The sequence below is a fragment of the Mus pahari genome, chromosome 1 (genome assembly GCF_900095145.1).
Source record: "Mus pahari chromosome 1, PAHARI_EIJ_v1.1, whole genome shotgun sequence".
Taxonomy (NCBI): Eukaryota; Metazoa; Chordata; class Mammalia; order Rodentia; family Muridae; genus Mus; species Mus pahari.
The window spans coordinates 63,695,974-63,721,257 of NC_034590.1; the positions used below are offsets into that span (position 1 = coordinate 63,695,974).

At 39.9% G+C, this 25,284-nt stretch overlaps 1 protein-coding gene and 1 pseudogene across 3 annotated transcripts in view; one reads left to right on the forward strand and one right to left on the reverse strand.

Moving 5' to 3' along the window:
- Ankrd42 (ankyrin repeat domain 42) overlaps positions 1-25,284 on the reverse strand; it is a 48,680-nt gene that overhangs the window by 18,878 nt on the left and 4,518 nt on the right. For both annotated transcript variants that reach the window (XM_029541627.1, XM_029541631.1), the window contains exons 2-8: positions 24,407-24,570; positions 18,946-19,053; positions 16,857-16,976; positions 11,919-12,054; positions 5,008-5,208; positions 3,556-3,681; positions 1,852-1,957 (exon numbers count right to left, since the gene is read on the reverse strand). In XM_029541627.1, coding sequence (XP_029397487.1) covers positions 1,852-1,957; positions 3,556-3,681; positions 5,008-5,208; positions 11,919-12,054; positions 16,857-16,976; positions 18,946-19,053; positions 24,407-24,570 — 961 coding nt within the window. The remainder of the gene's footprint in view (positions 1-1,851; positions 1,958-3,555; positions 3,682-5,007; positions 5,209-11,918; positions 12,055-16,856; positions 16,977-18,945; positions 19,054-24,406; positions 24,571-25,284) is intronic.
- On the forward strand, positions 5,411-9,399 carry LOC110328877 (annotated as a pseudogene). The gene is made up of 2 exons (XR_002380893.1): positions 5,411-5,424; positions 9,031-9,399. The product of XR_002380893.1 is annotated as a U6 snRNA-associated Sm-like protein LSm4 pseudogene (transcript).

Here is a 25,284-nt window from a genome sequence, read left to right on the forward strand (position 1 = left end):
TGTTTTTAATAGCTGAGTAGTACTTCATTGTGTAAATGTACCACAGTTTCTGTATCCATTCCTCTATTGAGGGACATCTGGGTTCTTTCCAGCTTCTGGGAAGCCAGCCTGGACTATGGAGAGAGACCCTGTCTCAAACCAGCAAATAAAGTTGAGTTTTGACAAAGTCACAAAGGCAGTGATGAACAAATAGTTCTATAATTGACATCCATATGCAAAAGAATGAACTTACATGCATACCTCGTACAATATATTTTAAAAAGAATGCACAATGAACTGTAGACCTTGCAGCCTACAACTATACAACTTCTAGAAGAAAACACAGAATACAAAGACTCAAAGATTTTCAAGATCTAGCATCAAACGCATACTCCAGAAAATGAGACCTTCACAAAACTGGCTCATCTCCAAAGATATTTTAAGAGTATGAAAAAAATCCCACAACTGAGAGAAAACTATTCTTTGTAAAGGATGTTTTGTGAGAAAGAACTAGTATCTAGAATATATAAATACCCTTTAAAACCAACAACAAGGAAACAATCCAGTGAGGTATAGTGGCACAAACCTCTAACCCCAGCACAGGGAGGCTGAGACAGGACTGCACGTTGAAGGGCAGCCTGAGCTACATATAAGTTAAGTAGTTGTTGGGCCCAACCAAACAGCAGGTCAAGCCTCACCTGCCACTGTAGCCCATACTCATGGTATAAATTCAAGCAGTTCTGAATGCTAAGAATACCAAATGTTATGCTGCAAATCCTCCAGCAAGTGTCAATGTAAGTGCTGCTGCTTCAGAAAATATAAATGGTTTTCTTGACGGCCGTCTAAGTCTTACCCCTCTGCAGTCTCTTCTTCATCACTTACTCTCCTCTGTGCTGTTTCCAAAGGCACACCATTGAGAGGCAGGAAGAGCTGGCCATTTTCCTCACTCATGTGCACCATGTGATGTGGGTGAGGCAATGCTTATGATGAAGTGAAGCTTCTAGGGCTTCCATGACTGCAGGCACTGTGCTGCCCACCTTTTTTTTTTTTTTTTTTTTTTTTTTTGGTTTTTCGAGACAGGGTTTCTCTGCGTAGACCTGGCTGTCCTGGAACTCACTTTGTAGACCAGGCTGGCCTCGAACTCAGAAATTCGCCTGCCTCTGCCTCCCGAGTGCTGGGATTAAAGGCGTGCNCCTGCCTCTGCCTCCCGAGTGCTGGGATTAAAGGCGTGCGCCACCACGCCCGGCTTGTGCTGCCCACCTTTACCGTCGGACTATGGCCACAGCGCCTGAACTACAGGAACTAGACTAGACACTGAAGAAACAACCACCAAAGGAGCACAGAGATGGGCTTGACCTATATGAACTCACAGAGTTCTGTAATAGAGGCTGCACTTAGCTCCCCTGTGAATTCCTAACTATGATTCCAACCCTTAGCACTACTCCTCTAGTATCACTGTTGTTATTCCTTTCGACCAGTTTCTCAGCAAGGCATCAAGGCTATGTGGTGGAACAAGCATTGGCCGCACCAGTTAGATCACTGCAGTGCGCTGAGGACTCCTGGGCCTGACATTATGGGGTCAATGCTCACTGTCATGGACTTTGCTCTCATTTTGAAATGTGTCTTCCCCAATGGAAAGAGAACTCATACTCTCATCTAACACCACCTTCCAGCTGAGAATGATTGCTTTAAAGAGGAGCCTAATAAGACATCAACACCAACTGACTTAAAGACGGCGATTCTATCAGCACCTTACTGAGTCCCCCAAGCCTGTATTAAATAATCAGAAATGTCTAAGTATGGTAAACTACATGCACCACTCTAAAAGCAGAAACAAGAAATCAGTAGAAGAAAGTAGAGGGGCTTTTATACCTCTTAGCCACATCGCTGGGGGTCTCTCCTGCTTTGTTGGTAATATTGCTTTCGGCTCCCATTTCAATTAACCACTGCAAACAATCAATGTGGCCCTGTCCAGCAGCTTTTAAAAAGAAACAACAAGGAAACACATAACTCATACAGAGAAAGACTTGTTATTGAAAACAGTTCTGACATTTTGACCTTGTAGTAACTAACAAAAGTAAGCTGTGCAAAGATTTTCTCTTTTTCACTTGTACATTTATTAGACTTTTAACCAAATACATACTGTGCTCAGGTCCTAGCCAAATAATTTTGGATACAGATATAAAATTGGAGTTTAAAGTTCAAACAAGCAAGTTAGAGAAAGTAGAGAGCAGCCTCCCTAAGCCTTTCTCACGTGCGATGTCATACTGTGCAGCCTGTGTCTCCAATGACAGCACCCCAGTCACAAGGCCCTCACACATCAATAATCTTGCCCTGTGCCTGCCAACTGCGTTTGAAAGTCACACACAAAGGAAATCTTCTCTCAAGCATTTCACCCCTGCTTATTTACTGTGTCCGTACCTGCACAGTATAAATCTGGAGGTCCGGCACTTCTACCATGGAGACTCCAAGGACCAAACTCATGTCATCAGGTCTGGCAGCAGGCACTTCACACACTGAACCCATCACTGACTGCCCCGCCCCAACCTTGCTCTGGCATAGATAGATAGGGTTTCACTAATCATTCAATTTAGTGAGAGATATGCACTGTCAACTGTCATAAATACATTGTTACTAAGTCTCTATAAACACATCATCACTTTGATCCTTAGCGACTTGTTCTCTTCCTCTTTCCCACTCACTCTTTCTTCATCTCTCCCCTATCCAGAACCAGCTACCAAAAATATATGACAGAATTCCCCCCCAAAATACTCATTAGACAAAAAAAAAGTAACATACTCTGTCTTTCCTGTCCTTAAATGTGATCAAAAAAATCTATTTGCGATTATGAATAATGGTATTTGGTTTAATTAGGTTAGCCTGACATTCCCATTCTGTCTCGGGCAATACAAAGGAAGAATGGAGGATAAATAATTTCTCTAAAATAGAATATAAGAAAAAGATTCTGGGAAAAAAAAAAAAGAAAAAGATTCTGGCCTGGAGAGATGGCCCAGCCATTAAGAGCACTTGTTTTTCAAATCCCAGCACCCACATGGCAGCTCACAACTGTCTATGGCTCCACTCTCAGGGATCTCATGGCCTTTTCTAGCTGGTACGGGTAACCAGGCATGCACATGCAAACATGCATATACTTAAAGTGAAATAAAAAAAAATTCCTTAAAGAAAAGGGCAGGACATGGTGGCACACACCTTTAATCTCAGCACCTAGGACAGAGGCAGAGGCAGGCAGATCTCTGTAAGTTTGAGGCCAGCCTATTTTACTTACACAGACAGGAATATACAGCAAGGCCCTGTTTCCTAATTTTTTTTTTTTAAGGAAAGAAGAAAATAAAATAATTTTAAAAATTAATTTGTTAAAATTAAATTTAAAAAATACTGTTTTAAGAGGTTCCTTACACGTTTGCCATCATAAAAAGTACTTGAACTAGAAATGAGACACTGTGGATTCCATATACTACTCACTGCCTGTCCAAAAGGCTAGGTTTCTGATAGCTACTTTCAGGGCTGGATAACATATAAGAAATCCCAACTGAAGTAGAAGCAGGAGGAGCTCACCTTTATGCATGGGAGTTGATCCATTATCATCACGTTCATTCAGATTGATTACTCCGTCTCCTATCAGTTTCTTAAGCATTTCTAAGTCACCCTTAAAGGCAGCCACATGACCTGGAAAGGCTAAATCTGAATAAAAAGTCAGCATTTTAGCAAACGCAGGGCTTTGTTCTTTTCTCTACCTCAAGCTGTCACATAATCTAGGTTTCACTATTATCTTAAGTATGAAGCCCCTCAGAGTTTATAAATGTTTGCAATATACGTCTAACAGAGTTTATTTCAAGGATATGTGTTTTTTAAAAAAAAAACAACAAAAAACCTCTCAATAACTAGAAAATCCATATCTTTAAGATGTCAGATAGTAAAAAAGATCTTTCATTAAAGAAGAAGCATGAGTGGCCAATCTAGGAAAAGATGCTCCAGCAATCAGCACACACCCATTAAAATGACTACAATAGAACAGGATGATGACTACCTTTGTTGACAAGGATATAGAGTACTTTGGAAAGAAATTTGAAAAGCAGCTACTTGCTGGACGTGGTGGCACATGCTTTTAATCCCAACAACTCAGAGACAGAACCAGGTTCTGAGTTCAAGGCCAGCCTGGTCTACAGAAGCTACAGCCAGGGCTACACAGAGAAACCCTGTTTCAAAATACCAAAAATAAATAAATAAATAAATAAATAAATAAATAAATAAATAAAAAGGTAGATAGATAGATAGATAGATAGATAGATAGATAGATAGATAGATAAAAATATAAAAGAAAGGAGGGAGGGAGGGAGGGAGGGAGGGAGGGAGGAAGGAAGGTCCTTAAACAGTATCTAGCCCAACATGTTCCACTCCTACTACTTACCAAGAGGAATAGAACATATGACCATGTAAACATAACAGACACCCTACTGGTAATTCCCAAACTGAAAGCAATGCAAATGCTCACCTCAGTTCAATTGATTATAGAAGACAATATAGCAATAAAAAGGAATAAATGAAAAATACACAGAAGACTTATCAATTCTCAAAATGAACAAATAACAAAACTCTAGAAAATGCAAGCTAATCTGTATTAACACAAAGTAGATCAGTGATTGCATAGGAACAGAACATCAGCCCAGGGATGATCCTACCAACAATGGGTGGGCCCTCTGTCATCAATCACTAAGAAAATGCCCTACAGGCTTGCCTACAGCCAGATTTTAAAAGGGGCAGTTTTTAAGTTTAAGCCCCCTTCCTCTCAAATGATACTAGAGTGTATCAAGTTGACATGAAACTGGCCAACACAGTCTCATACAGTGTTCTTTATACTACTGTCTACATGCTTTGTCTAAAATGCTTTATAATAAAGAATCTGGATGAATATGGATAGTAACATAAGTTTCAATGTAGCATTTGCCTTACAAGTACTTTCTATTTTATTACCATTCTCTATTTAAAAATGTGGGATTACTCACTCACCGTCATGATCATCTGAATGGCTTCCTTCATACTCAGCCCCCTGAATAAACTGTACAATGTTCTGTTTCAAAAACCGCTGGGCCAGGTCCAATACATTTTCTCCATTATCATTGAAGGCTTTTAAGGCTTGGGTTGCACTGTTCATTCTACTCAGTAGGAATTTAAAACAGTGGAGGTGGCCTTCCATGGCTGCTAAATGAACTGTAGATAAGACAAAAGGATAGACTTAGTCCTAAAAAATGACAATAAAATACCTTGAAAAGCTGGGTGTGGCAGCTCATGAATATAACGCTAGAACTACTAATGGGAGGAGCAAAAGGAATGTGAAGTTCTGGGCCATCCTGAGCTACCAGGCCAGCCTTTGACTACATGGAAACATACTCTCTAAAAATTGTTTTTGAAAATGGCTTTAGGCAGGTATGGTGGTACACACCTTTAATCCCAGCAATCTGGAGGCAGAGGCAGGCAGATATCTGTGAGTTCAAAGCTAGTCTGATCTATATAGTAAGTTCTAGAGCTATATAATAGAGAGACCCTGTCTCAAAAACACTAAAAAGAAAAGAAAAAGAGGAAAGATGAATGATATTTTCATCATTCTGCATTTGTCATCTTCTTATAATTCATTATTCTTTATAATAAATAGGAAATTTTAAGTTAAAACTCTACATAGCCAGTCATGGAGGCACAGGACTGCAGTCTCACCATCTCAGAGGCGTAGGAAAGAGTATAATTTCAAAGTCATCATTGGCTACATAGCAGGACCCTGCCTCAAAAAGACAAAGACTGTATACTAAGCACACATTAGCAAATTCACTATTTACACACTAAAGCCTTGAAAGTGAAATAGTAAAATGTGTTTCTAAAAGCTATAAAGGACCAAAACAAACAAATAAGAATGGGATGAACAGACAAAATACTTCAAAGAACCCTTAAAAGTATGAGTCCAGACTGAAAGGCAGCCAGAAGCCAGAACTTTGGGGGTGGGTGGGATTATGAAGCAATGACTCCAAAAAATAGTCCAAATGGGTAATCTGTGTGTGATTAAAGGAAAGCAAGGTGGTCCTTAAGTCCAGAGGCTAGTTTGCTAGCACATAAGATTCCATGCTGGGACATTCTGTAGTCCTACCAAAAGGTTCCCCCTAAAAATGACCCTGCTAATGGCTTGTTCATCACATATGCTTGCAGACCTCACAGATTTCTATCTTAATATAGCAAAACAAAGCTCTTCCCTTAAATTGTCCTGACATTATCCTCCGCATCTTAACTACTAGGAAACTGTCTCCTTCCTATGCTGTCCAGGTTTGATTACCTCTGTCCTTCCCCACATGACTACATCAGAAACACCTAGGTCTCCCTCAGAATATACATAAGAGCGAATTCCATCCCGTCTCCTCACTTCTTCCATTCTACACCACCATAAATAGCAGAAACCAACAGTAGTTAAACTCTGCACTTCTGTTTTCCTTTCCCCAGGCATTGGACATTAAACCCAGGGCCCTGAGCATGCCAGGCAGCCAAAATGATCCTATAAGGCAGTGGTTCTCAGCCTTCCTAATGCTGCAACCCTTTAATACAGCTCCTCGTGTTCTAGTGAACCCCAACCATAAACATTATTTTTGTTTCTACTTCATAACTGGAATGTTGCTACTGTTATGAATTATAATGTAATGGAGACAGAGGTGCTAAGAGGGTCTTGACCCACAGGTTGAAAATCAAAGGTTAAGGCATAAGTCTGCTCAGGTCACGCTGTGTTCAAAGCCTCTTAATTGCTCTTGGTCCATCTGCAACCTCCTCATCTGTTATGCTGTCCCAGTCACACTTACTTGTTGCTATGCAAACACAGCAGCACATGTCTCGTCTCCTCTTTCTCATCTAGCCACAAGGCAAGTCCTTTGGTCTCCACCAACTATCACTTTCTCAACAAAGGATTTCCTGACCATGACACTCTGTTAAATGTTATTCCTCTACTATCCTCTTCTCTTCCTTTGCTATATTTATTCAAACATGCATCCCTATATAACTTTCTATGTTTGGATCATACACTTTGATGATTATCTCTTTCCTCTTACTACATGAAAACAAAAACTTTGTAGCTACTGCTTTGTTACTTCTAACACATAGACACATGGGTGGAAATCAGTAAATATATACCAAATTAGTGTCTTGAGAGGGCAACTCTCTCTCAGAGCACATATTCATGATATATGATGTGTCTCTCTAGGCATCTCTCTTTTTCCTTTCATGCTTAAATCACTATTAAAAGATTATTTTTTTCGAAACAGGGTTTCTCTGTATAGCCCTGGCTGTCCTGGAACTCACTTTGTAGACCAGGCTGGCCTCAAACTCAGAAATCCATCTGCCTCTGCCTCCCGAGTGCTGGGATTAAAGGTGTGCGCCACCACGCCCGGCAAAAGATTTTTATTAAACCCCAAATATGCTTCACAAAAAGGTTTTAGGAGTGTCTCTAGTCACTCAGGAATTTTCATTCCCTATATTATACCATTGTAACAAGTATACATATTTTAAAAACAAGTTTGATCTTTTTAATGAGAAAACAGCAAAAAAAAAAAAAACCCTAACAAAATATGATCAGACATATTTGAAAGAAAACTCACTGTGACCTTGTATAGCACATAAAAAAGTTAATTCAGAGTAGGTTAAAATATAAACATAAATGTAAAATAGTAAATTTCTCAAAGATAAAGAAATGTCTCTATGATCACAGAAAGTGAAAGCATTTTTGAATCAAATATAAAAAGTACCAACCACAATGAGAAGATATTAAATTGAACTACATTAAAAGTAAACTTGTATTAATTAAAAGATGTCTCAAGAGTAAAACAGCAGTCTACAGAATGGAAAAGGTATATGCAATGTATGTAGTTCAAGGCTTCCATCGAAACTCTATGAAGAACCCTTACAACTCTTGAAGAAGAACCAGAATATAGGAAGGATGTCAGAACTGGTATATCACAACAGAAACTAAAAGATCAACATAAAGATATAAAATGATGTGCGCTGGCAGCAGTCATGAGCAAAAATACAAATTAAAACCAGTAAGAGACCCAATAACTCAACAAAATTAATAAACATAAAACAACTAGTTACTATCCAGGGTTAATAAAATGGGAGCTACTCCAGTGGTTTCTTCCAGATTCTCATATTACCTTCTGTATGAATTTTAGTTAGTATTAAAATAATGGAGTTCTTTTTTTGTTTTGTTTTGTTTGTTTTTGTTTTTCAAGACAGGGTTTCTCTGTATAGCTCTGGCTATCCCGGAATTCATTTTGTAGACCTAGCTGGCCTCAAAATCAGAAATCTGCCTGCTTCTGCCTTCCGAGTACTAGGATTAAAGGCGTGCCCCACCATGCCTGGCTAAAATAATGGATTTCACGATGATATCTTCATAGTATTATTGTAAAGTGCTGATAATCACTCTTCCATTTCCGTTCCTTGTTGCCCCAATGCCCACAATCCCCACACAATCGTCCTTCTGCCTTCTGATTTCATATCTTAATATATATTGCCTTAGTTATATGTTTAAAATTATATTTCTGATGTTGGGGTCTCTCACCTCCACTGACCACTCTCCCTCTAAACATTGTATTGCGCCCCCTACAGAAGCGCTAAGAGTTGCTATCCAGATCTCCCGGAATACAGCGTCCTCAGACCGCCCTACGTCGTCATCATCACCGCCCACTGTCGCCGCCCACTGTCATCGCCCGGACCAACCACTGACGTCGTCACCGCCCTCTCATTCGACCCGCCTTCTGGACACAGCTCTGCTCATGATCGGACCAAGCACCATTAAGAGAGACACAGAGAGACAATGGGACACATGGGAGAGGGTTCAGGGTTCTCCCGTGTCCAATTAATAAATTAGGCTCTGATCGGTGCAGACCGCCAGGGCATTTGTTTTCTCCTTGCAGCTCATTCTAATCTTAGGATGTTTAGCCCTTCAGTATGAACCCAGTCCAAGGTGTTTTCTGCCCATGCAGATACGGCGCCAGTGGCGTGACGCAGAAATACACATGATGGGGAGACATACAACGGGCACCTGGTGAGCTGCGACAACTGAATGAACATCAACCTCCGCGAGGTGATCTGCACGGTGATCTGAACGGTGACAAGTTCTGGAGAATGCCTGAGTGCTACATCCGTGGCAGCACCATCAAGTACCTGCGCATCCCCGATGAGATCATCGACATGGTGCGGGAGGAGGCCGCCAAGGGCCGAGGGCGAGGAGGACCACAGCAGCAGAAGCAGCAGAAAGGCCGAGGCATGGGAGGCGCTGGCCGAGGTGTGTTTGGTGGCCGGGGCTGGGGTGGCATCCCAGGTGCAGGCCAAGGCCAGCCCGAGAAGAAGCCAGGGCGGCAGGCAGGCAAGCAGTGAACTGTCCCTGCCTGAGCTGAGCCCAGGACGGTGGGCAAGGCCTCAGGGCACCTTTGTGTGAAGCCCCATATTGGGCGCCACATGGGTATTTCTGCGTCACGCCACTGGCACCGGATCTGCGTGGGCAGAAAACACCTTGGACTGGGTTCGTACTGAAGGGCTAAACATCCTAAGATTAGAATGAGCTGCAAGGAAAAAACAAATGCCCTGGCAGTCTGCGCTGATCAGAGCCTAATTTATTAATTGGACACGGGAGAACCCTGAACTCTCTCCCATGTGTCCCATTGTCTTTCTGTGTCTCTCTCAATGGCACGCTGTCCGATCATGAGCAGAGCTGTGTCCAGAAGGCGGGTCCAAATGAGAAGGCGGTGACGACGTCAGTGGTTGGTCCGGGCGACGACGGTGGGCGGCGACAGTGGGCAGTGATGACGACAACGTAGGGCGGTCTGAGGACGCTGTATTCCAGGAGATCTGGATAGCAACTCTTAGCGCTTCTGTAGGGGGCACAATACAATGTTTAGAGGGAGAGTGGTCAGTGGAGGTGAGAGACCCCAACATTCTATCTGTATTTTTATAATTTAAAATCTTCTTTGTATGTGTGCATGTCTCTGTGTACATATGTCCATCTGGAGTTCAGGCAGTTGTGAGCTGTACAACACGGGTGCTGAAACATAAACTAAGGTCTGCTGTAAGAGCAAAAGTGCTCTCAACTGCTGAGTCAAGTCTTCAGCCCCTCTGTGTTTATACTGCATTTACATATTTAGTACCATAGACACTTAAATCTAAATTCTGCATAAGAGAGAAATCCCTGTAGATCCCAGACTGGCCTTGATCTCACTCCTCAGCCCATGGAGGTTTCCAACACTCGTGCCTTCCTTACCTTTCAAGTGCTGTACCTGGAAGCACACACCTCCAACCCGACTGCATGGGAAACCCTTAAATACCACTATGAGGTAAAACTGGTGCACCTACTTTGTAAAATACAAGCCCGTCACTTGGAGTACTATATTAATTTATTCCATGCAGTTCAAAACTAGGGGGAACTGATTTATAAACCAAAAGTCAGAGATTAGTTATGGAAGGTAGAAAGTAACAGGACTGTGAAACAAGTTTCTGGGTGCAAGCAATAGATATTAGTTAAGCTTGATGGTTCCAGAGATGCATTTATGTATGAAAATGCAGTGCATATGCATATAACTGAGTACTTTTCCATATGTATATTATACTTTAAATATGTGGTGGGAGTAGAATGTATCTCAGTGGTAGAGATCACATCTAGGCTCTGAACTCAATCTCAAGCAACACACCTACTCACACATGAATACAGAGAGAGAGAGAGAGAGAGAGAGAGAGAGAGAGAGAGAGAGAGAGAGAGAGAGAGAGAGAGAGAGAGAGAGAGAGAGAGAGAGAGAATCAAACAAAAGAATAACTTTAAAAAGGATGAGAGCAAAGTAAAATCACTTTTATATATTTAAAAAATGCATTCATACCAACCAACAAATCTGCACAAAAAGAATACTAAACGTATACTTCAGAAAGAAGGCCAGCTATCCCATATAGTAGTTAGTGTAAAGGTACAGAAGACAGACAAGAGACGGAGGGAGACTACAGTATCCAAAATACCAAGAATCTACAGGGATCCAGAGAGATTCTAAACAGCAAAGGAACTGGATCAGACTCGTTCACATTATCTGCCTAAATCTTCCCCTCATAGAAGTGCGTAATTCAAGGTTTTTTTTTAATCATGTGATGTGGTGTGTGTGTGTGTGTGTGTGTGTGTGTGTGTGTATACAAATAAGTACAAGTGACTTCACAGAGTCCAGAAGAGAGTATCAGATCCCCTGGAGTTAGAGTTACAGGCAGTTGTAAACCATCTAATATAAGTCCTGGGAATAAAACTAAGATCCTCTGGAAGAACAAAAAATAAATAAATAAAATAAAATAAAGCCATCTCTCCAGTCTTCAAAGAATCCAATCTTACTATATGATCTGTCTTTTGCATTTCAATACTTTATATACAAGGTACATTACTTACAAATTACGTGGCAACTAGCCAGTTTATTTCAAATTAAACTGAAACTGCAATAACAAACCAGCTCACGCACACGTGTCCTCTAGATACCTAAACAGTAAAATAGTTGCCTGTGTGTCAGAGAGGAATTAAAAACTTTTACAAAAGAGTACTAACCCTGGGGATGCTGGCCAGTACCCAGGCACCTGCTTTACCTGGATATAAGCCCTCAGCTGAATCTCACAAGAATACTGAGGAAAGAGAGGAAGAGGCAGAAGCAAAAGAAAAGGAGAAACCAGTTTCTCTACTGCTGAGATGGCTCAAGGAAAAAACTCATAAAGAATATGTAACACAGGCATGATAGTAAACAGTTCACATCAGCTTATCTGGTATTCTAGCTCTGTGAAGAAATTACAGAATGGTGGGAGAGTTACAGTTCTTAAATATGATCAAGCATTTAAATATTGCATTTAAATATTGTATCAATGAAAACTACAGTGTTCGATACCCGGGAGGTTTCCATTGTAGTCCACGTCTTCGATGCCACATCCCCATTTGACAAGAAGTTGCAAGCAACCAAGCCGCCCATGAAAAGATGCATAATGCACAGGTTTCCACTCTCTCTTGTCAGTCACGCTGGGATCCTACAGGTAAAATTCATTTAGTTTCAAAATGGACTCAGTTTCCTGCCATTTGTAAGGAAAATAGTATATCTAGATAATTCTGCAATTGAAAATTAGAAGCTCTAGAAGCTTAAATTTATAGCAAACTTAAAATTATACAGCAAAGATTTAATATACTAAAAAATTTGCCACACCCATTGATCTGAACACATGAACAATGAAGTTTTCAGTGAATTGTTATAAAACAGCCTTTTTAAAAGAAAATTACTTCAGGACCTGTTCATTCCCAGCACTCAGGAGGCAGAGGCAGGCAGGTGGACCTCTGTTGAGTTCAAAGTCAGCCTGGTCTACAAAGAGTTCCAGAACAGCTAGGGCTATACAGAGAAATACCATCTCAAAAAACCAAACCAAAACTTAAAGAAAAAAAATCACACGATCATCTCATTAGATGTTGAAAAATCCTTTGACAAAATACAACACCCCTTCATGTTAAAAGCCTTGAAAAGATCAGGAATTCAAGGCACATAGTTAAACTTAATAAAAGCAATTTACAGCAAAAAAAAAAAAAAAAAAAAAAAAACCAACATCAAATTAAATGGAGAGAAACTTGACTCAATCCCAAAAAAATCAGGGACTAGACAAGGTTGCCCACTCTCTATTTATTTAATATAGTACTATAAGTTCTAGCCAGAGCTAATAGACAACAAAAGGAGATCAAAGGGATACAAATTGGAAAGGGAGAAGTGAAGATATCACTATTTGAAGATGATAAAATAGTATATTAACGCAAAAAAAAAAAATGTAGCCTTCCTCTGCTAAAAGGATAAATGGGCTGAGAAAAAAATTAGGGAAACAACATCCTTCACAAAAATAATATAAACTATCTTGGTGTGACTCTAACCAAGCAAGTGAAAGATATGTATGACAAGAACTTCAAGTCTCTGTAAAAAGAAATCAAAGAAGACCTCAGAAGATGCAAAAGTCTCCCATGCAATGCATTGGCAGGATTAATATAGTAAAAATGGCTATTTTGCTAAAAGCAATCTACAGATTCAATGCACCCCTTCAAAATTCCAACTCGATTCTTCATAGAGATTAAAAAGAGCAATTCTCAACATCATCTGGAATAACAAAAAACCCAGGATGGCAAAAACAATGTTTCAACAATAAAAGAACTTCTGGGGGAATCACCATGCCTGACCTCAAGCTGTACTACAGAGCAATTGTGATAAAAAAAAAAAAAAAAGAAAGAAAAGAAAAGAAAAGAAAAGAAAAGAAAAGAAAAGAAAAGAAAAGAAAAGAAAAAGAAAAAAAAACCCTGCATGGTACTGGTACAGCGACAGACAGGTAGACCAATGGAATAAAATTGAAGACCCAGAAATGAACCCACACACCTATGGTCACTTGATCTTTGACAAGGGAGCTAAAACCATCCAGTGGAAAAAAAGACAGTATTTTAAACAAATGGTGTTGGTCTAACTAGAGATCTGCACGTAGAAGAATGTGAATTGGTCCATTTTATCTCCTTGTACAAAGCTCAAGTCCAAGTAGATCAAGGACCTCCACATAAAACCAGATATACTGAATCTAATAGAAGAGAATGTGGGAAAGAGCCTTGAACACATTGGCACAGGGAAAAACTTCCTGAACAGAACACCAATGGCTCAGACTCTAAGATCAACATGACTAATCAGACCCCATAAAACTGAAAAGCTTCTGTAAGGCAAAGGACACTGTCAATAGGACAAAACAGCAGCCTACAGATTGGGAAAAGATCTTTCCCAACCCTACATCTGATAGAGGGCTAATATCCAAAATATACAAAGAACTCAGGAAGACTCCAGAAAACCAAATTATCCAATTTTAAAATGGGGTACAGAGCTAAACAAAGAATTCTCAACTGAGGAATCTCGAATGGCTAAGAAGCACCTAAAAAATGTTCAACATCCTTAACCATCAGGGAAATGTAAATCAAAACAACCCTGAGATTCTGCCTCACACCAGTCAGAATGACTAAGATCAAAAACTCAGGTGACAACAGATGCTGGCAAGGATGTGGAGAAAGAGGGACACTCCTCCATTGCTGGTGGGATTGCAAGCTGGTACAACCACTTTAGAAATATTTCTGGCGGTTCCTCAGAAAATTGGAAATAGTTCTACCTGAAGACCCAGCTATACTACTACTAGGCATATACCCAAAAAATGTTCCAACATATAACACGGACACATCCACCACTAGAACATTCCAGAAGCTGGAAACAACCCAGAAGTCCCTCAATGAAAGAATGGATACAGAAAATGTGGTATATTTACACAGTCAAATACTACTCAGCTATTAAAAACGACTTCACGGGTTGGCGAGATGGCTCAGGGAGTAAGAGCACTGACTGCTCTTCAGAAGGTCCTGAGTTCAAATCCCAGCAACCACATGGTGGCTCACAACCAACCGTAATGAGATCTGACGCCCTCCTCTATGCATCTGAAGACAGCTACAGTGTAATTAGGAATAATAAGAAACAAATCTTTGGGCTGGAGCAAGCAGGGACTGAGAGAGCCAAATTGAAGCAGGGTGAGCAGAGGTCCTAAAATAATTCAATTCCCAACAACCACATGAAGGCTCACAACCATCTGTACAGCTATACTGTACTCACATACATAAAAATAAGTAAATAAATCTTAAAAAGAAAAAAAAAGATGACTAAAAACGACTTCACGAACTTTTCAGGCAAATGGATGGAACTCACCCTGAGTGAGGTACCTAATCACAAAAGAACACACATGGTATGCACTCACTGATAAGTGGATATTAGCCCAGAAGCTCAGAATACCCACAATACAACTCACAGACCATATGAAGCCTAACAAGAACGAAGGCCAAAATTTGAATGCTTCAAACCCACTTAGAAGGGGAAAAAAATAACCAAGGGAGGCAGAGGGAGGGAGGGACCTAGGTGGGAGAGAAGAGGAGGAGGAAAGAAGTTGGGGCAGTTGGGTAGGGAAAGAGACAGGAGAGAAGTTCAGTGGGCCAGGAGAATGAAAGTCTGGAAGGCCAGGATAAAGAATAGAAATAAGTAGCCGTGGGGATGGGGAACGTGGGGAACCATTAGAAAGTATCTGATGCCAGGGACGTGAGAGGCTCCCCGACCCAATGGGGATGACATAAGCCAAAATACCAACAGCGAGGAGAGAAAATCTGAAGAGACAACACCCAGTAGATAGACATGGACCTAGGGGAGGGATGGGGCCACCCACCTTCTCAAAAATTTTAACCCAGAATTATCCCTGTCTAAAGGAAATGCAGGGACAAAAATGGAACAGAGGCTGAAAGAAAGGCCACTCAGAGACTGCCCCACCATGCGAGCCATTCCATCCACAGGCACCAAACCCCAACACTATTGCTGATGCCAAGATTTCCTTGCATACAGGAGCCTGGTTTGGATGTCCTGAGAGGCTTTGCCAGAACACGAATAAGACAGATATACTTGCAGCCAACCATCAGACTAAGTCAAGGGACCCCAATCGAAAAGTTAGGGGAAGGACTGAAGGAGCTAAAGGGGATTGCAACCCCACAGGAAGAACAACATTATCAACCAACCAGACCCCACCCCTCCAGAGGTGCCAGAGACTAAACCACCAACCAAAGCATACACATGGGTCAGTCCATGGCTTTCGCTACATATTGTCAGTGGGAAGGGAGGTGCTTGGTCCTATGGAGGCTTGTTGCCCCAAAGAAGGGGGATGCCTATGAGGTGAGGTGGGAATGAGTGGGTGGGTGGGGGAATACCCTCTTAGAGACAAAGAAAAGGGGAATGGGGTGGTGGTTTAATGGAGGGGAGACTGGGAAGGGAGATAACATTTGAAATATAAACAAATAAAATGATTAATAAATTTAAAAATAAACAAACATTAAAATAAACAAGTTAAATTCTGGAGTTATAAATCGCTTCCTAAACTGGTGTCTGAAATAAAGTTTTTTAAAGTATCCTGCAGATACTCACTAATTCATAAAGACATAATTACCTGGTGAATATTTGTTTAAAAGCTTTAGAGTCTTCCCAGTTATGCTCTGGGAACCCAAACACAGAACCTCTGAAATATTTTCTATACTGTTCATTGTGGGGAAAAGCAACAGGAGATTTTTCTCCATTGCTGCATCCATGTTTAATGGATGGATTGCTGCATCCATGTTTAATGGTGGGAAAGTCACTGGAAAAAATGACTTCCCCAAAGACATAGGAAGGACTCTGAAAGTCAGGAAGAGATAAGCAAAGTACCAAACGCTAGTCCATCTTCATGATCACACATTATGACTAATTAAGAGGGGTCCCTCTTGTGAGGCTATGCCAGTGCCTGGCAAACACAGAAGTGGATGCTCACAGCCAGCTATTGGATGGAACACAGGGTCCCCAATGGAGGAGCTAGAGAAAGTACCCAAGGAGCTGAAGGGGGATGCAACACTGTAGGTGGAACAACAATATGAACTAACCAGTACCCCCTGAGCTCGTGTCTCTAGTTGCATATGTAGCAGAAGATGGTGTATTTAGCCATCATTGGGAAGAGAGGCCCCTTGGTCTTGCAAACCTTGTATGACCCAACACAGGGAAAGGCCAGGGCCAAGTAATGGGAGTGGGTGGGTAGGGGAGCAGGGGCAGGGGGCAGTATAGGGAACTTTCGGGATAGCATTTGAAATGTAAATAAAGAAAATAATAATAAAAAAATGTGAAAATTAAAAAAAAGAAAAAAGAAAAAGAAAAATAAGATACTCAGAGGCCTGATTACCTCCATGCATCACTGGAAAAAAAAAAAAAAGAGGGGACCCTCACCACTCCACTTCGTAGCATTATTTGTAAAGAAAAAGAGTGTCCGTGAGTGGCAGCAAGGTGTAGTGGGGTGCATCCACGATCATCCTGAGTTGCTAGGTTGGCTCCATTGATTATAAGAGCCTAGAAAGAGAAATGGGAAAAGTGTGTATGAATACAGATGGTAACCTATGAATGCACACACAGGCAAACTATGACACATTCCTTAGGTAATTCCTAGAAAGGGTTTTCAAGTCTTCTGTAACACTGCCTGTGGGACCTTAATTAGCTAGCTGAGTTCCAAGTCAATGGTCTAAGATGTTTTCATTCAAATGAGTAACTAAGCCAATTTCCATACAGGACATAAACTATAGGATGTATTACCATAATCCAGCAACCATACACTTCTTAGTATTTAGGAAGATACCTAATAAAATTGAAACCATGTCCAATGAGAATCTAAGATGACTATTTATCAGCTTTATCAATATTGTCAGGACTGGAAACAAAGAGAGCATAAATGGATAATGATAACAAACATTCAGACAATAAAATAGTGAGCACTAAAAGAAATTAGTGATCATTAGGTATATTGGTGCCTATAATCCCAGAACTTTGGATCCTAAGGCAGGAGGATCACAAGTTCAAGCCCAGCCTGAGCTACACAGCAAGAGATCATCACTAAAATAAACAAATAAGCCAAGCATGGTATCATTTTAATCTGTTCAAATGCACAGTACATACAATACCAAGAGTGAACCCCAGGGTGAACTCTGATGTCAGGTGAATGTGCGGCCTCTCCAGAGATTCACTGGCTGGGAAGTCACTCTGGCAATTCAAATCTATGTATCTTCTGCCCACAAGATACAACATCAGCTAAACCTACGACAGCTCTAAAAATTAAAGTCTATTTTAACAAATGATCTTTTAGGGCTTTTTTTTTTTTTCATTTGGTGTCAAGGATGGGAACAAGAACCTTACCGTGCTAGCCCTGCGCTGTACCGTGCTAGCCCTGCGCTGTACCGTGCTAGCCCTGCGCTGTACCGTGCTAGCCCTGCGCTGTACCGTGCAGCTACTCCCCGGGTCCTTTCTAGTCAGTTCTTTTTCCTCACTCAGAATTTCCATTTTTAACTAGCCTTTATTAACCAGTACCTTAGCAAAGGATTACTCCTACCAAGGGGTTTTAAAAAAATAATCTACATGACTGTGTTTGATCTAACCAGCCAATAACAGTCATAAATAATATACTGAGTACTTACTGTGTTTTAAGACATAACTGTGTTATGTTATAAAGTGGTAATAATAACTAATGAAAAATGGGGATAATCATCATCATCTTTCCAACCTAAGGAATCAGGGCATTTGTAGGGATAGATAAACAAGATATTGATAAGAAGCAAGCACATAGCACAGTACCAAAATAAGCAATATAAAAATTCTAAGAGGGGCCGGGCGGTGGTGGCGCATGCCTTTAATCCCAGCACTCAGGAGGCAGAGGCAGGTGGATTTCTGAGTTCGAGGCCAGCCTGGTCTACAAAGTGAGTTCCAGGAAAACCAGGACTGTACAGAGAAACCCTGTCTTGGAAAAAAAACAAAAACAAAAACAAAAAAAAATTCTAAGAGGGAAGAGGTGACTGTAGAGCAGAAAATGAAAATCAAGGTACTGGGAGTGACTTGAGCTAATGCTTATTGGGGAGAATGATGGCAACAGGACAATGGCAATGTGTATCAGGGGCAGCTTCACTTGACTCAGTTTTCTCTATAGTCACTACTGTATTTTCTCTTTGCACTCATTGTCTACCTTCTCGAGTTAATGCTCATCACCTTGAGAGCTAAGATTTGAACATTTACATTGGCACAACACAAACATTTGCACCACAGTAGCAAGCTTCAAAGAAGATGCTCTGGACATGACTATGACATCACTCAAAACAACCCAATTATTTCAGAGATTAATTATTTATTATTTATCCACATCATTTATGTCGATAGCTGGTATCAATCTATCCTTCTTTACAGCATAGAAATGGATCAAGAGTTGGATCACATAGAATAATGGCAATATCTCAACAGAGGTATGGTGAAGTAACTGAACAGGAACCGAAATCCTTACCTGTAAGCAGGCATCCTGACCCCGGATTGCAGCTATATGAGCCGCTGTCCATCCCCTGGTAGTTGTCTGTGTGGCATCAGCACCACTCCAGAGTAGCCAGTGAAGGCACTAAGAGAATAATAAACCAGATGCTTTTAGTATTTTTATAGCTTTTAAATTTAGTCTGTTATGAGATTTCCACTGTAGCATGAGAAACAACAGACCACTGTAAGCCCAGTGTAAGAAAATCAAGTGCACAAACACAATGGCATAGCAAGCAACATTTGGCTTCACTGTTGGGTAAATAAGAAAATGTGATGAGAATTACAGAAAACTGGAAGCCACATTCCTTGTATAGCAGGAACACTTGATACTAAATTACTGGCATTCCTTGCTATAAGTGAAATAAATGTTAGTCCAATATATATACCACTTAGTTAATAGCGTTCATGCTGAACAAAACCAATCTGGGAGCCAAGTTCCCTCGAGAGCTGCCAATTCACAATCACTATTACCTGTTTTTAGTCTTCTCTTTAAGAGCTAGAAAGGAAGCTCAGCAGTTAAGAGTACTTGCTGCTCCTCCTGGAAACAGGAGTCCAGTTCTCAGCACCAATGTCAAGTAGCTCTCAACCACCTCTAACTCTAGCTCCAGGGGAATCCAACACCCTCTCTGGCCTGGGTCACAGCCTGCATGCACAGGCACACACACACGGACACACACACATGCACACACACTAACTTACCTAATTAAAAATATAACAAATCCTTTTTTTATTTTATTTTTTTATTTTTAGAGTTTCAGTCTTGCAATGCTGTCCAAGATGGCCTTGAATCATGGACTGAAATAATTCCCTGCCCCGTCCTTCTTGAGTAGCTAGGAATACATAGCTACTACTTAAATGCCAAACTTCTACTACAAATCTTCAAATGAATCCAGAAACTTCTATATCAAAACATATGCTGTTCCTGAGCTAGTATCTCTAAAATGTATATAACAGAGATTTTTAAAAAGAAGAAACAGCCAATGAATAAAACATAAGCATTTAAACCAACCCAAATCTCAAGGTAATGCCGCACCTGGAGGTCTATGCTGCAGAAGGTGTTACTATATTTCAATGCTGAACTTTGCAGGTTCTACCTCTAAGAAGCATCTTTCTTTTTAAAAGAACTGACCATCTTTGACTCAGTTTCACATCACAACCTATAATTTGTTAAAGGGCTTACCATTTAGGCATCACTTGTCTGCCACCAAAATTAATGACCAACAAACTTTTTTTTTCTTTTTTATGTTTTAAATGTTTAAGTAAGTGTGGATGCTGTGGACACTACTCTTTTTTTTTTTTTTTTCCTCGAGTCAGGGTTTCTCTGTATAGCCCCGGCTGTCCTGGAACTCACTTTGTAGACCAGGCTGGCCTCGAACTCAGAAATCCACCTGCCTCTGACTCCCACTTGCTGGGATTAAAGGTGTGCACCACCGCCGCCCAGCTACTCTCTTTTTTTATAGGTCTTTTTATGTATTTATTTATTATTTTGTCTTCACAGTTCACACACATCACATGGAAGTAAAAGGACAACTTATGATAGCAAGCCATTTCTTTCCACTATGTAGGTTCCAGGAACTGAACTCAAGTTGTCAGATCTGGCAACAGGCACCTTTACCTGCTGAGCCCTCTTACAGGTCCCATTTCTTTTTTTAAAGAGCTCTACCTCACTATCACAAGTCATTCATTTATTCAATAAACATTTCTAGAGACACTACTATGTGTTAGAATGGTTTCACTCAGAGAGATTAGAGCCATAAATAAACACCCATGTGCTGCTTTAGCTTTTCTTTCCAATAACTATGTAACGAAGCTGCTATTACATAGAAATAATGCCCGGTTTACATTATAACAAAGTCCTCAAATGTCTGCTAGAGTATCTGTTTTATTTTACCTTCTACCAACAATGCATGAGTCTCAGGTTCTCTACATTCTTGCCATGGTACTGCCATGCTAGGAACTGTTTTATTCCTGTTTTGACTATTCTTCTGCATAAGTAGTTTCTCGGTGTAATCTTAATTTGCATTTCTCTAGTAGCTAATGATGTTGAACTCACAAGGCTCAATTTCCATCAGTCAACACATTCTGATAAAACACTGACATTTGTCCATGTGTGAATTTTTTTTACTGTTCAGTTTTAAGTGTTCCTTATTTAAACTGGTTGTGATTTTCAGTCAAGTATATGATTTACAAAGATCTTATCCTGTTTTTAATATAAGTTTTACAAGTTTTACATTTAGTTATGATATATTTTGGATAAATTCTATATGAAACCTAGTATGGGTTGAGATTGACATTCATTTCACATAAATGTCCAACTGGGGCAACTAATAAAAGTGTTATTTGTTCTCCATTAAGTCATATTTGCCTTTGTTAAAAAAAAAAAATCATTCAATTGTACGATAAATAAATAAATAAATAAATAAATAAAATCTCAGCAGGTAAGGGCATTGTCTGCTCTGGGGATCTGGTATTAGATCCCCGGTACCCCCACATGATCTCTTACAATTGTCTATAACTCCAGTCCCAGAGGATCTGACACCTTCTTCTGGCCTCTGAAAGCATTAGGTATATACATGATGTACAGACATATATGTAAGCAAAACTTACATACATGTAAAATATTTTAAATTAATTTTAACAATGTAAATTAAATAGTAGGTGTGTAGCATATACCTAAGTTCTCAGCTGATCAGGAGCCTGAAGCAAAAAAGGATTTCTTCAGTTGAGTAGTTTGGGAGTATAGTGAACAGATGCACTGAGACCAACCACATTTTTTTTTTTTTTTTTTTGGTTTTTTGAGACAGGGTTTCTCTGTATAGCCCTGGCAGTCCTGGAACTCACCCTGTAGACCAGGCTGGCCTTGAACTCAGAAATCCGCCTGCCTCTGCCTCCCAAGTGCTAGGATTAAAGGCATGCGCCACCACGCCCGGCTTGACCAACCACATTTTTATAAAAAAGTAGAAAATTTTACAGGGCTTCAGAAGCTGTTGAAGGATAAACTAGGCAAGACCTTCATATAATCAATAATAAAATTAACAATGCTGTCAAAATGACCTGTTTAAGTCTGGAAACTGACCAAAGGCCAGTTTAACAAGATGTAAAGCATATATTTAAGAAAATTTACTGAATCTTATCTGGGGAGGTAGCTCATTCGGTAGAGTTGCCTAGCATACTTAACATCCTGAGTTAGAGCCCCAGTGCTGTACAGAACTATAACTCTAGCATTTAGTAAGGTTAAAGATCTTCTGCTACACAGGAATTCAAGGTCAGCCTGTACTATATCACAAACTATCTCTTTAAAAAATAAAAAGTAAATAAATTATTTAAAGGAGATACTAGTGAGATAGCTCAACAGTTAAGACCAGTGGCTGCTCTTCCAGAGGACCTGAGTTCATGTCTCAGTTCGCATGCTAGGTGGCTCACAACTGCCTATGCATCTAGTTCCAGGAGATCTGACTCCTCTTCTGGTCTCCTCAGGCACCTCCACACACGCACATTATCACAGGCAGATATACAAACACATAAATAAAAGCATTTTTCAATAAGACACAAAGAAAATCTACTGGATCTCAGTTAGAAAAGGGTAGAGCTTTTTTACTTTTAGCCTGGGACTACAGCTATCCATACCCTTAACTTCATAGAACAGTTCTACTTGGTAATATAGTATCATTTTCCTATCAGAAGGACAATTTTTGAAAGTGAACCAGAAACACCAATAACACTAGGCCCAGGTATATTGTAGAGAAAAACTCCAGCCTCAGTAGCCCACAGCCTGGGAAAGCCAACATCAGAACTAGTCTGCAGTCACGACTTTAATCCCACCACTTAGGAGGCAGAGGCAGAGAATGGATCTCTGAGTCTGAGGCCAGCTTGATCTACAAAGGGAGTTCCAGAAAAACCAGGGCTATACAGTAAGACCCTGTCTAAAATAGAAATAAATAAAATAATTTTTTTAAAACTTTAAAGATTAAGTGAAGGTAACCAATGAGGCTGAATGGGTACAGGAAAGAGAATAAATCTGCAAGGTATCTTGTTTGAATATGGCAGAATAAAGTCAGATGGGGGGGCATTTTTGTTGTTTGCTTTGTTGTTTTGTTTTGTTGCTTTTTCCTAAAATCAGCCGAAAAGTAGAAGAAGAAAAGAAGGAATAAAGGAAGAAAGATAAAATTCTACTGTTGATGAACTAGCTACAACTCAAACATAAAGCATGAGAAATCTGCCAGAGTACAGATTTTTGATACAGAAAGAAACAGAGGCCACCACCACCTACAGTTACATGCTCACAGAGCACAACAAGACACATTTCTCCGTCACTGACACATCAAAGTTAAAATTCCTGGCCACTTCAACTGAGGCCCACATTGACACAGGGAGATTATTTGATCCAGATCTGCTTACATGAAGCAGAGTAGATAAAAACAAAGAACAAATCATACAAATAGTCATGTTCACAGTAAAAAGTATGTGTATATTTGTTAGGAGTAGATAAGACAGTCTTGTGACTAAACCTACTATAATCTATAGGCAAATCTAAAAGCATGCAACTTTGAAACATATGAAATTCCAGCATCCTTCGTCCGCAAGAAGAAGATCTGTATAACACATTCACTAAGCACTGTTTGTACAAACTAAAAATCGAAACCAACCAAGTATTATGGAAAAATGAGTAAGTTCTATTACTCTAAGAATAAACTAAGAATAAGCCTGAAACAATGGACTAAAGTACATATATAAAACCGCATGACTTAAAACTCAGAAGCATATTGTTGAACAAATGAAACGAGGAGATGTTACACATAGAATGTGCTATCTGTACAATACCAGTCAAAAGAATTATGTAACAATGTACAGTAACTGCTTAAAACATAAGTGAGTCTAATAAATATTAGCTTCTTTGCCTGTCTGTAGAACCTAGTCACCATATTGTAAAGAAGTACAAACTAACCCACAGCAGAGAGAACTTACCAAAACATCTACTTGGAAATAAAGTACTCAGGCTATATCCAGCATCAACCACCAGATAACTGAGTAAATGAGGCTTCAGGAGAGTCTGGCCTCACCACACTATTTTTGTTCAGTACTAGAGAGTGAATTTCGGTTCTCATAGTACACCAGATAGGTGCTCTACCACTGAGCTATATGTCCAGCTGTCACCTTTGAATCTTCTGACCAGAACCCCAGACACTAAGGAGCAAAGACAAGCTGTCCCTGTAATTCAGTTTCTTAGCTCACTCATAAGCACTGAAAGCAGTCAGTCACTTTACAACACTAAGCTTTGGAATAATTTGCTAGACAGCCCTACTAAAGAACACTCGAATAACAGATTAAACAGAAAATATTATTTTGAGTGCCAAGCATGTAGTCTTATCCCTGTACATTAAATTTATAAAAGTATAATCAACAACTTATTTAGTTTAATAGTAGCTATAGATTCTTACCTCTAAACTTCCAGAATGTGCTGCCCAATGTAAAGGAGTAAACTGATGGAGAGCATCCACTTCATTAAGGTTGGCTCCACGTTCCACTATGTCTGAAAGCTGCTTGACATCTCCAGCCCGTACCGCATCATGTATACTACTGAAATGTACCTTCTTCCTGGAACCTATTGAAAAGTCAAATCTCTTCAAATATATTACAGAACTGTAAAAAATGGACTACAGCAGTGAACCAGCGAAAGCACATCACTTTAGTTTTCTGAATAATTGACTGCAAAATTTAGAGTAGTTTAAAACAAAGAATAAATCACACAAATATCCTTGTTAACAGAAAAGTTTATGTGCATATATGCTGAAGATAGACAGTTTTGTGACTAGGAAAAGACAATAACTAATATAAACATACAACATTGAAACATGAGAAATTCCAGCTGCTTGGTATATATTCCAAAGAATGAAATTTGTATAAAATATTCACTAAATACTGTTTATATAAACTACTGAAACCAACTAAGTATATCTTAATCATACTTTAGGTTCTAGTTCTGAGATGCACAGGATGAACATTGTTCCACTATTCCTTCTACAAGAGAACTGAATATATCAAATATTAACACTCACCAGCCATGGTGGTATATGCCTTTAATCCCAATACTTGGAAGACAGAGACAGGCAGATCACTGTAAGTTTGAGGCCACTTTGGTCTATATAGTGAGTTCTAAACCAGCCAAGGCTACATAGTAAGACCCTGTCTCAAAAAGGAAAGAAAGAAAGGAGAGAAAGAAGGAAAGAAAGAAAGAAAGAAAGAAAGAAAGAAAGAAAGAAAGAAAGAAAGAAGCGAAAGAAAGGAAGGGAGGGAGGAAAGAGAGGAAAGAGTGGAA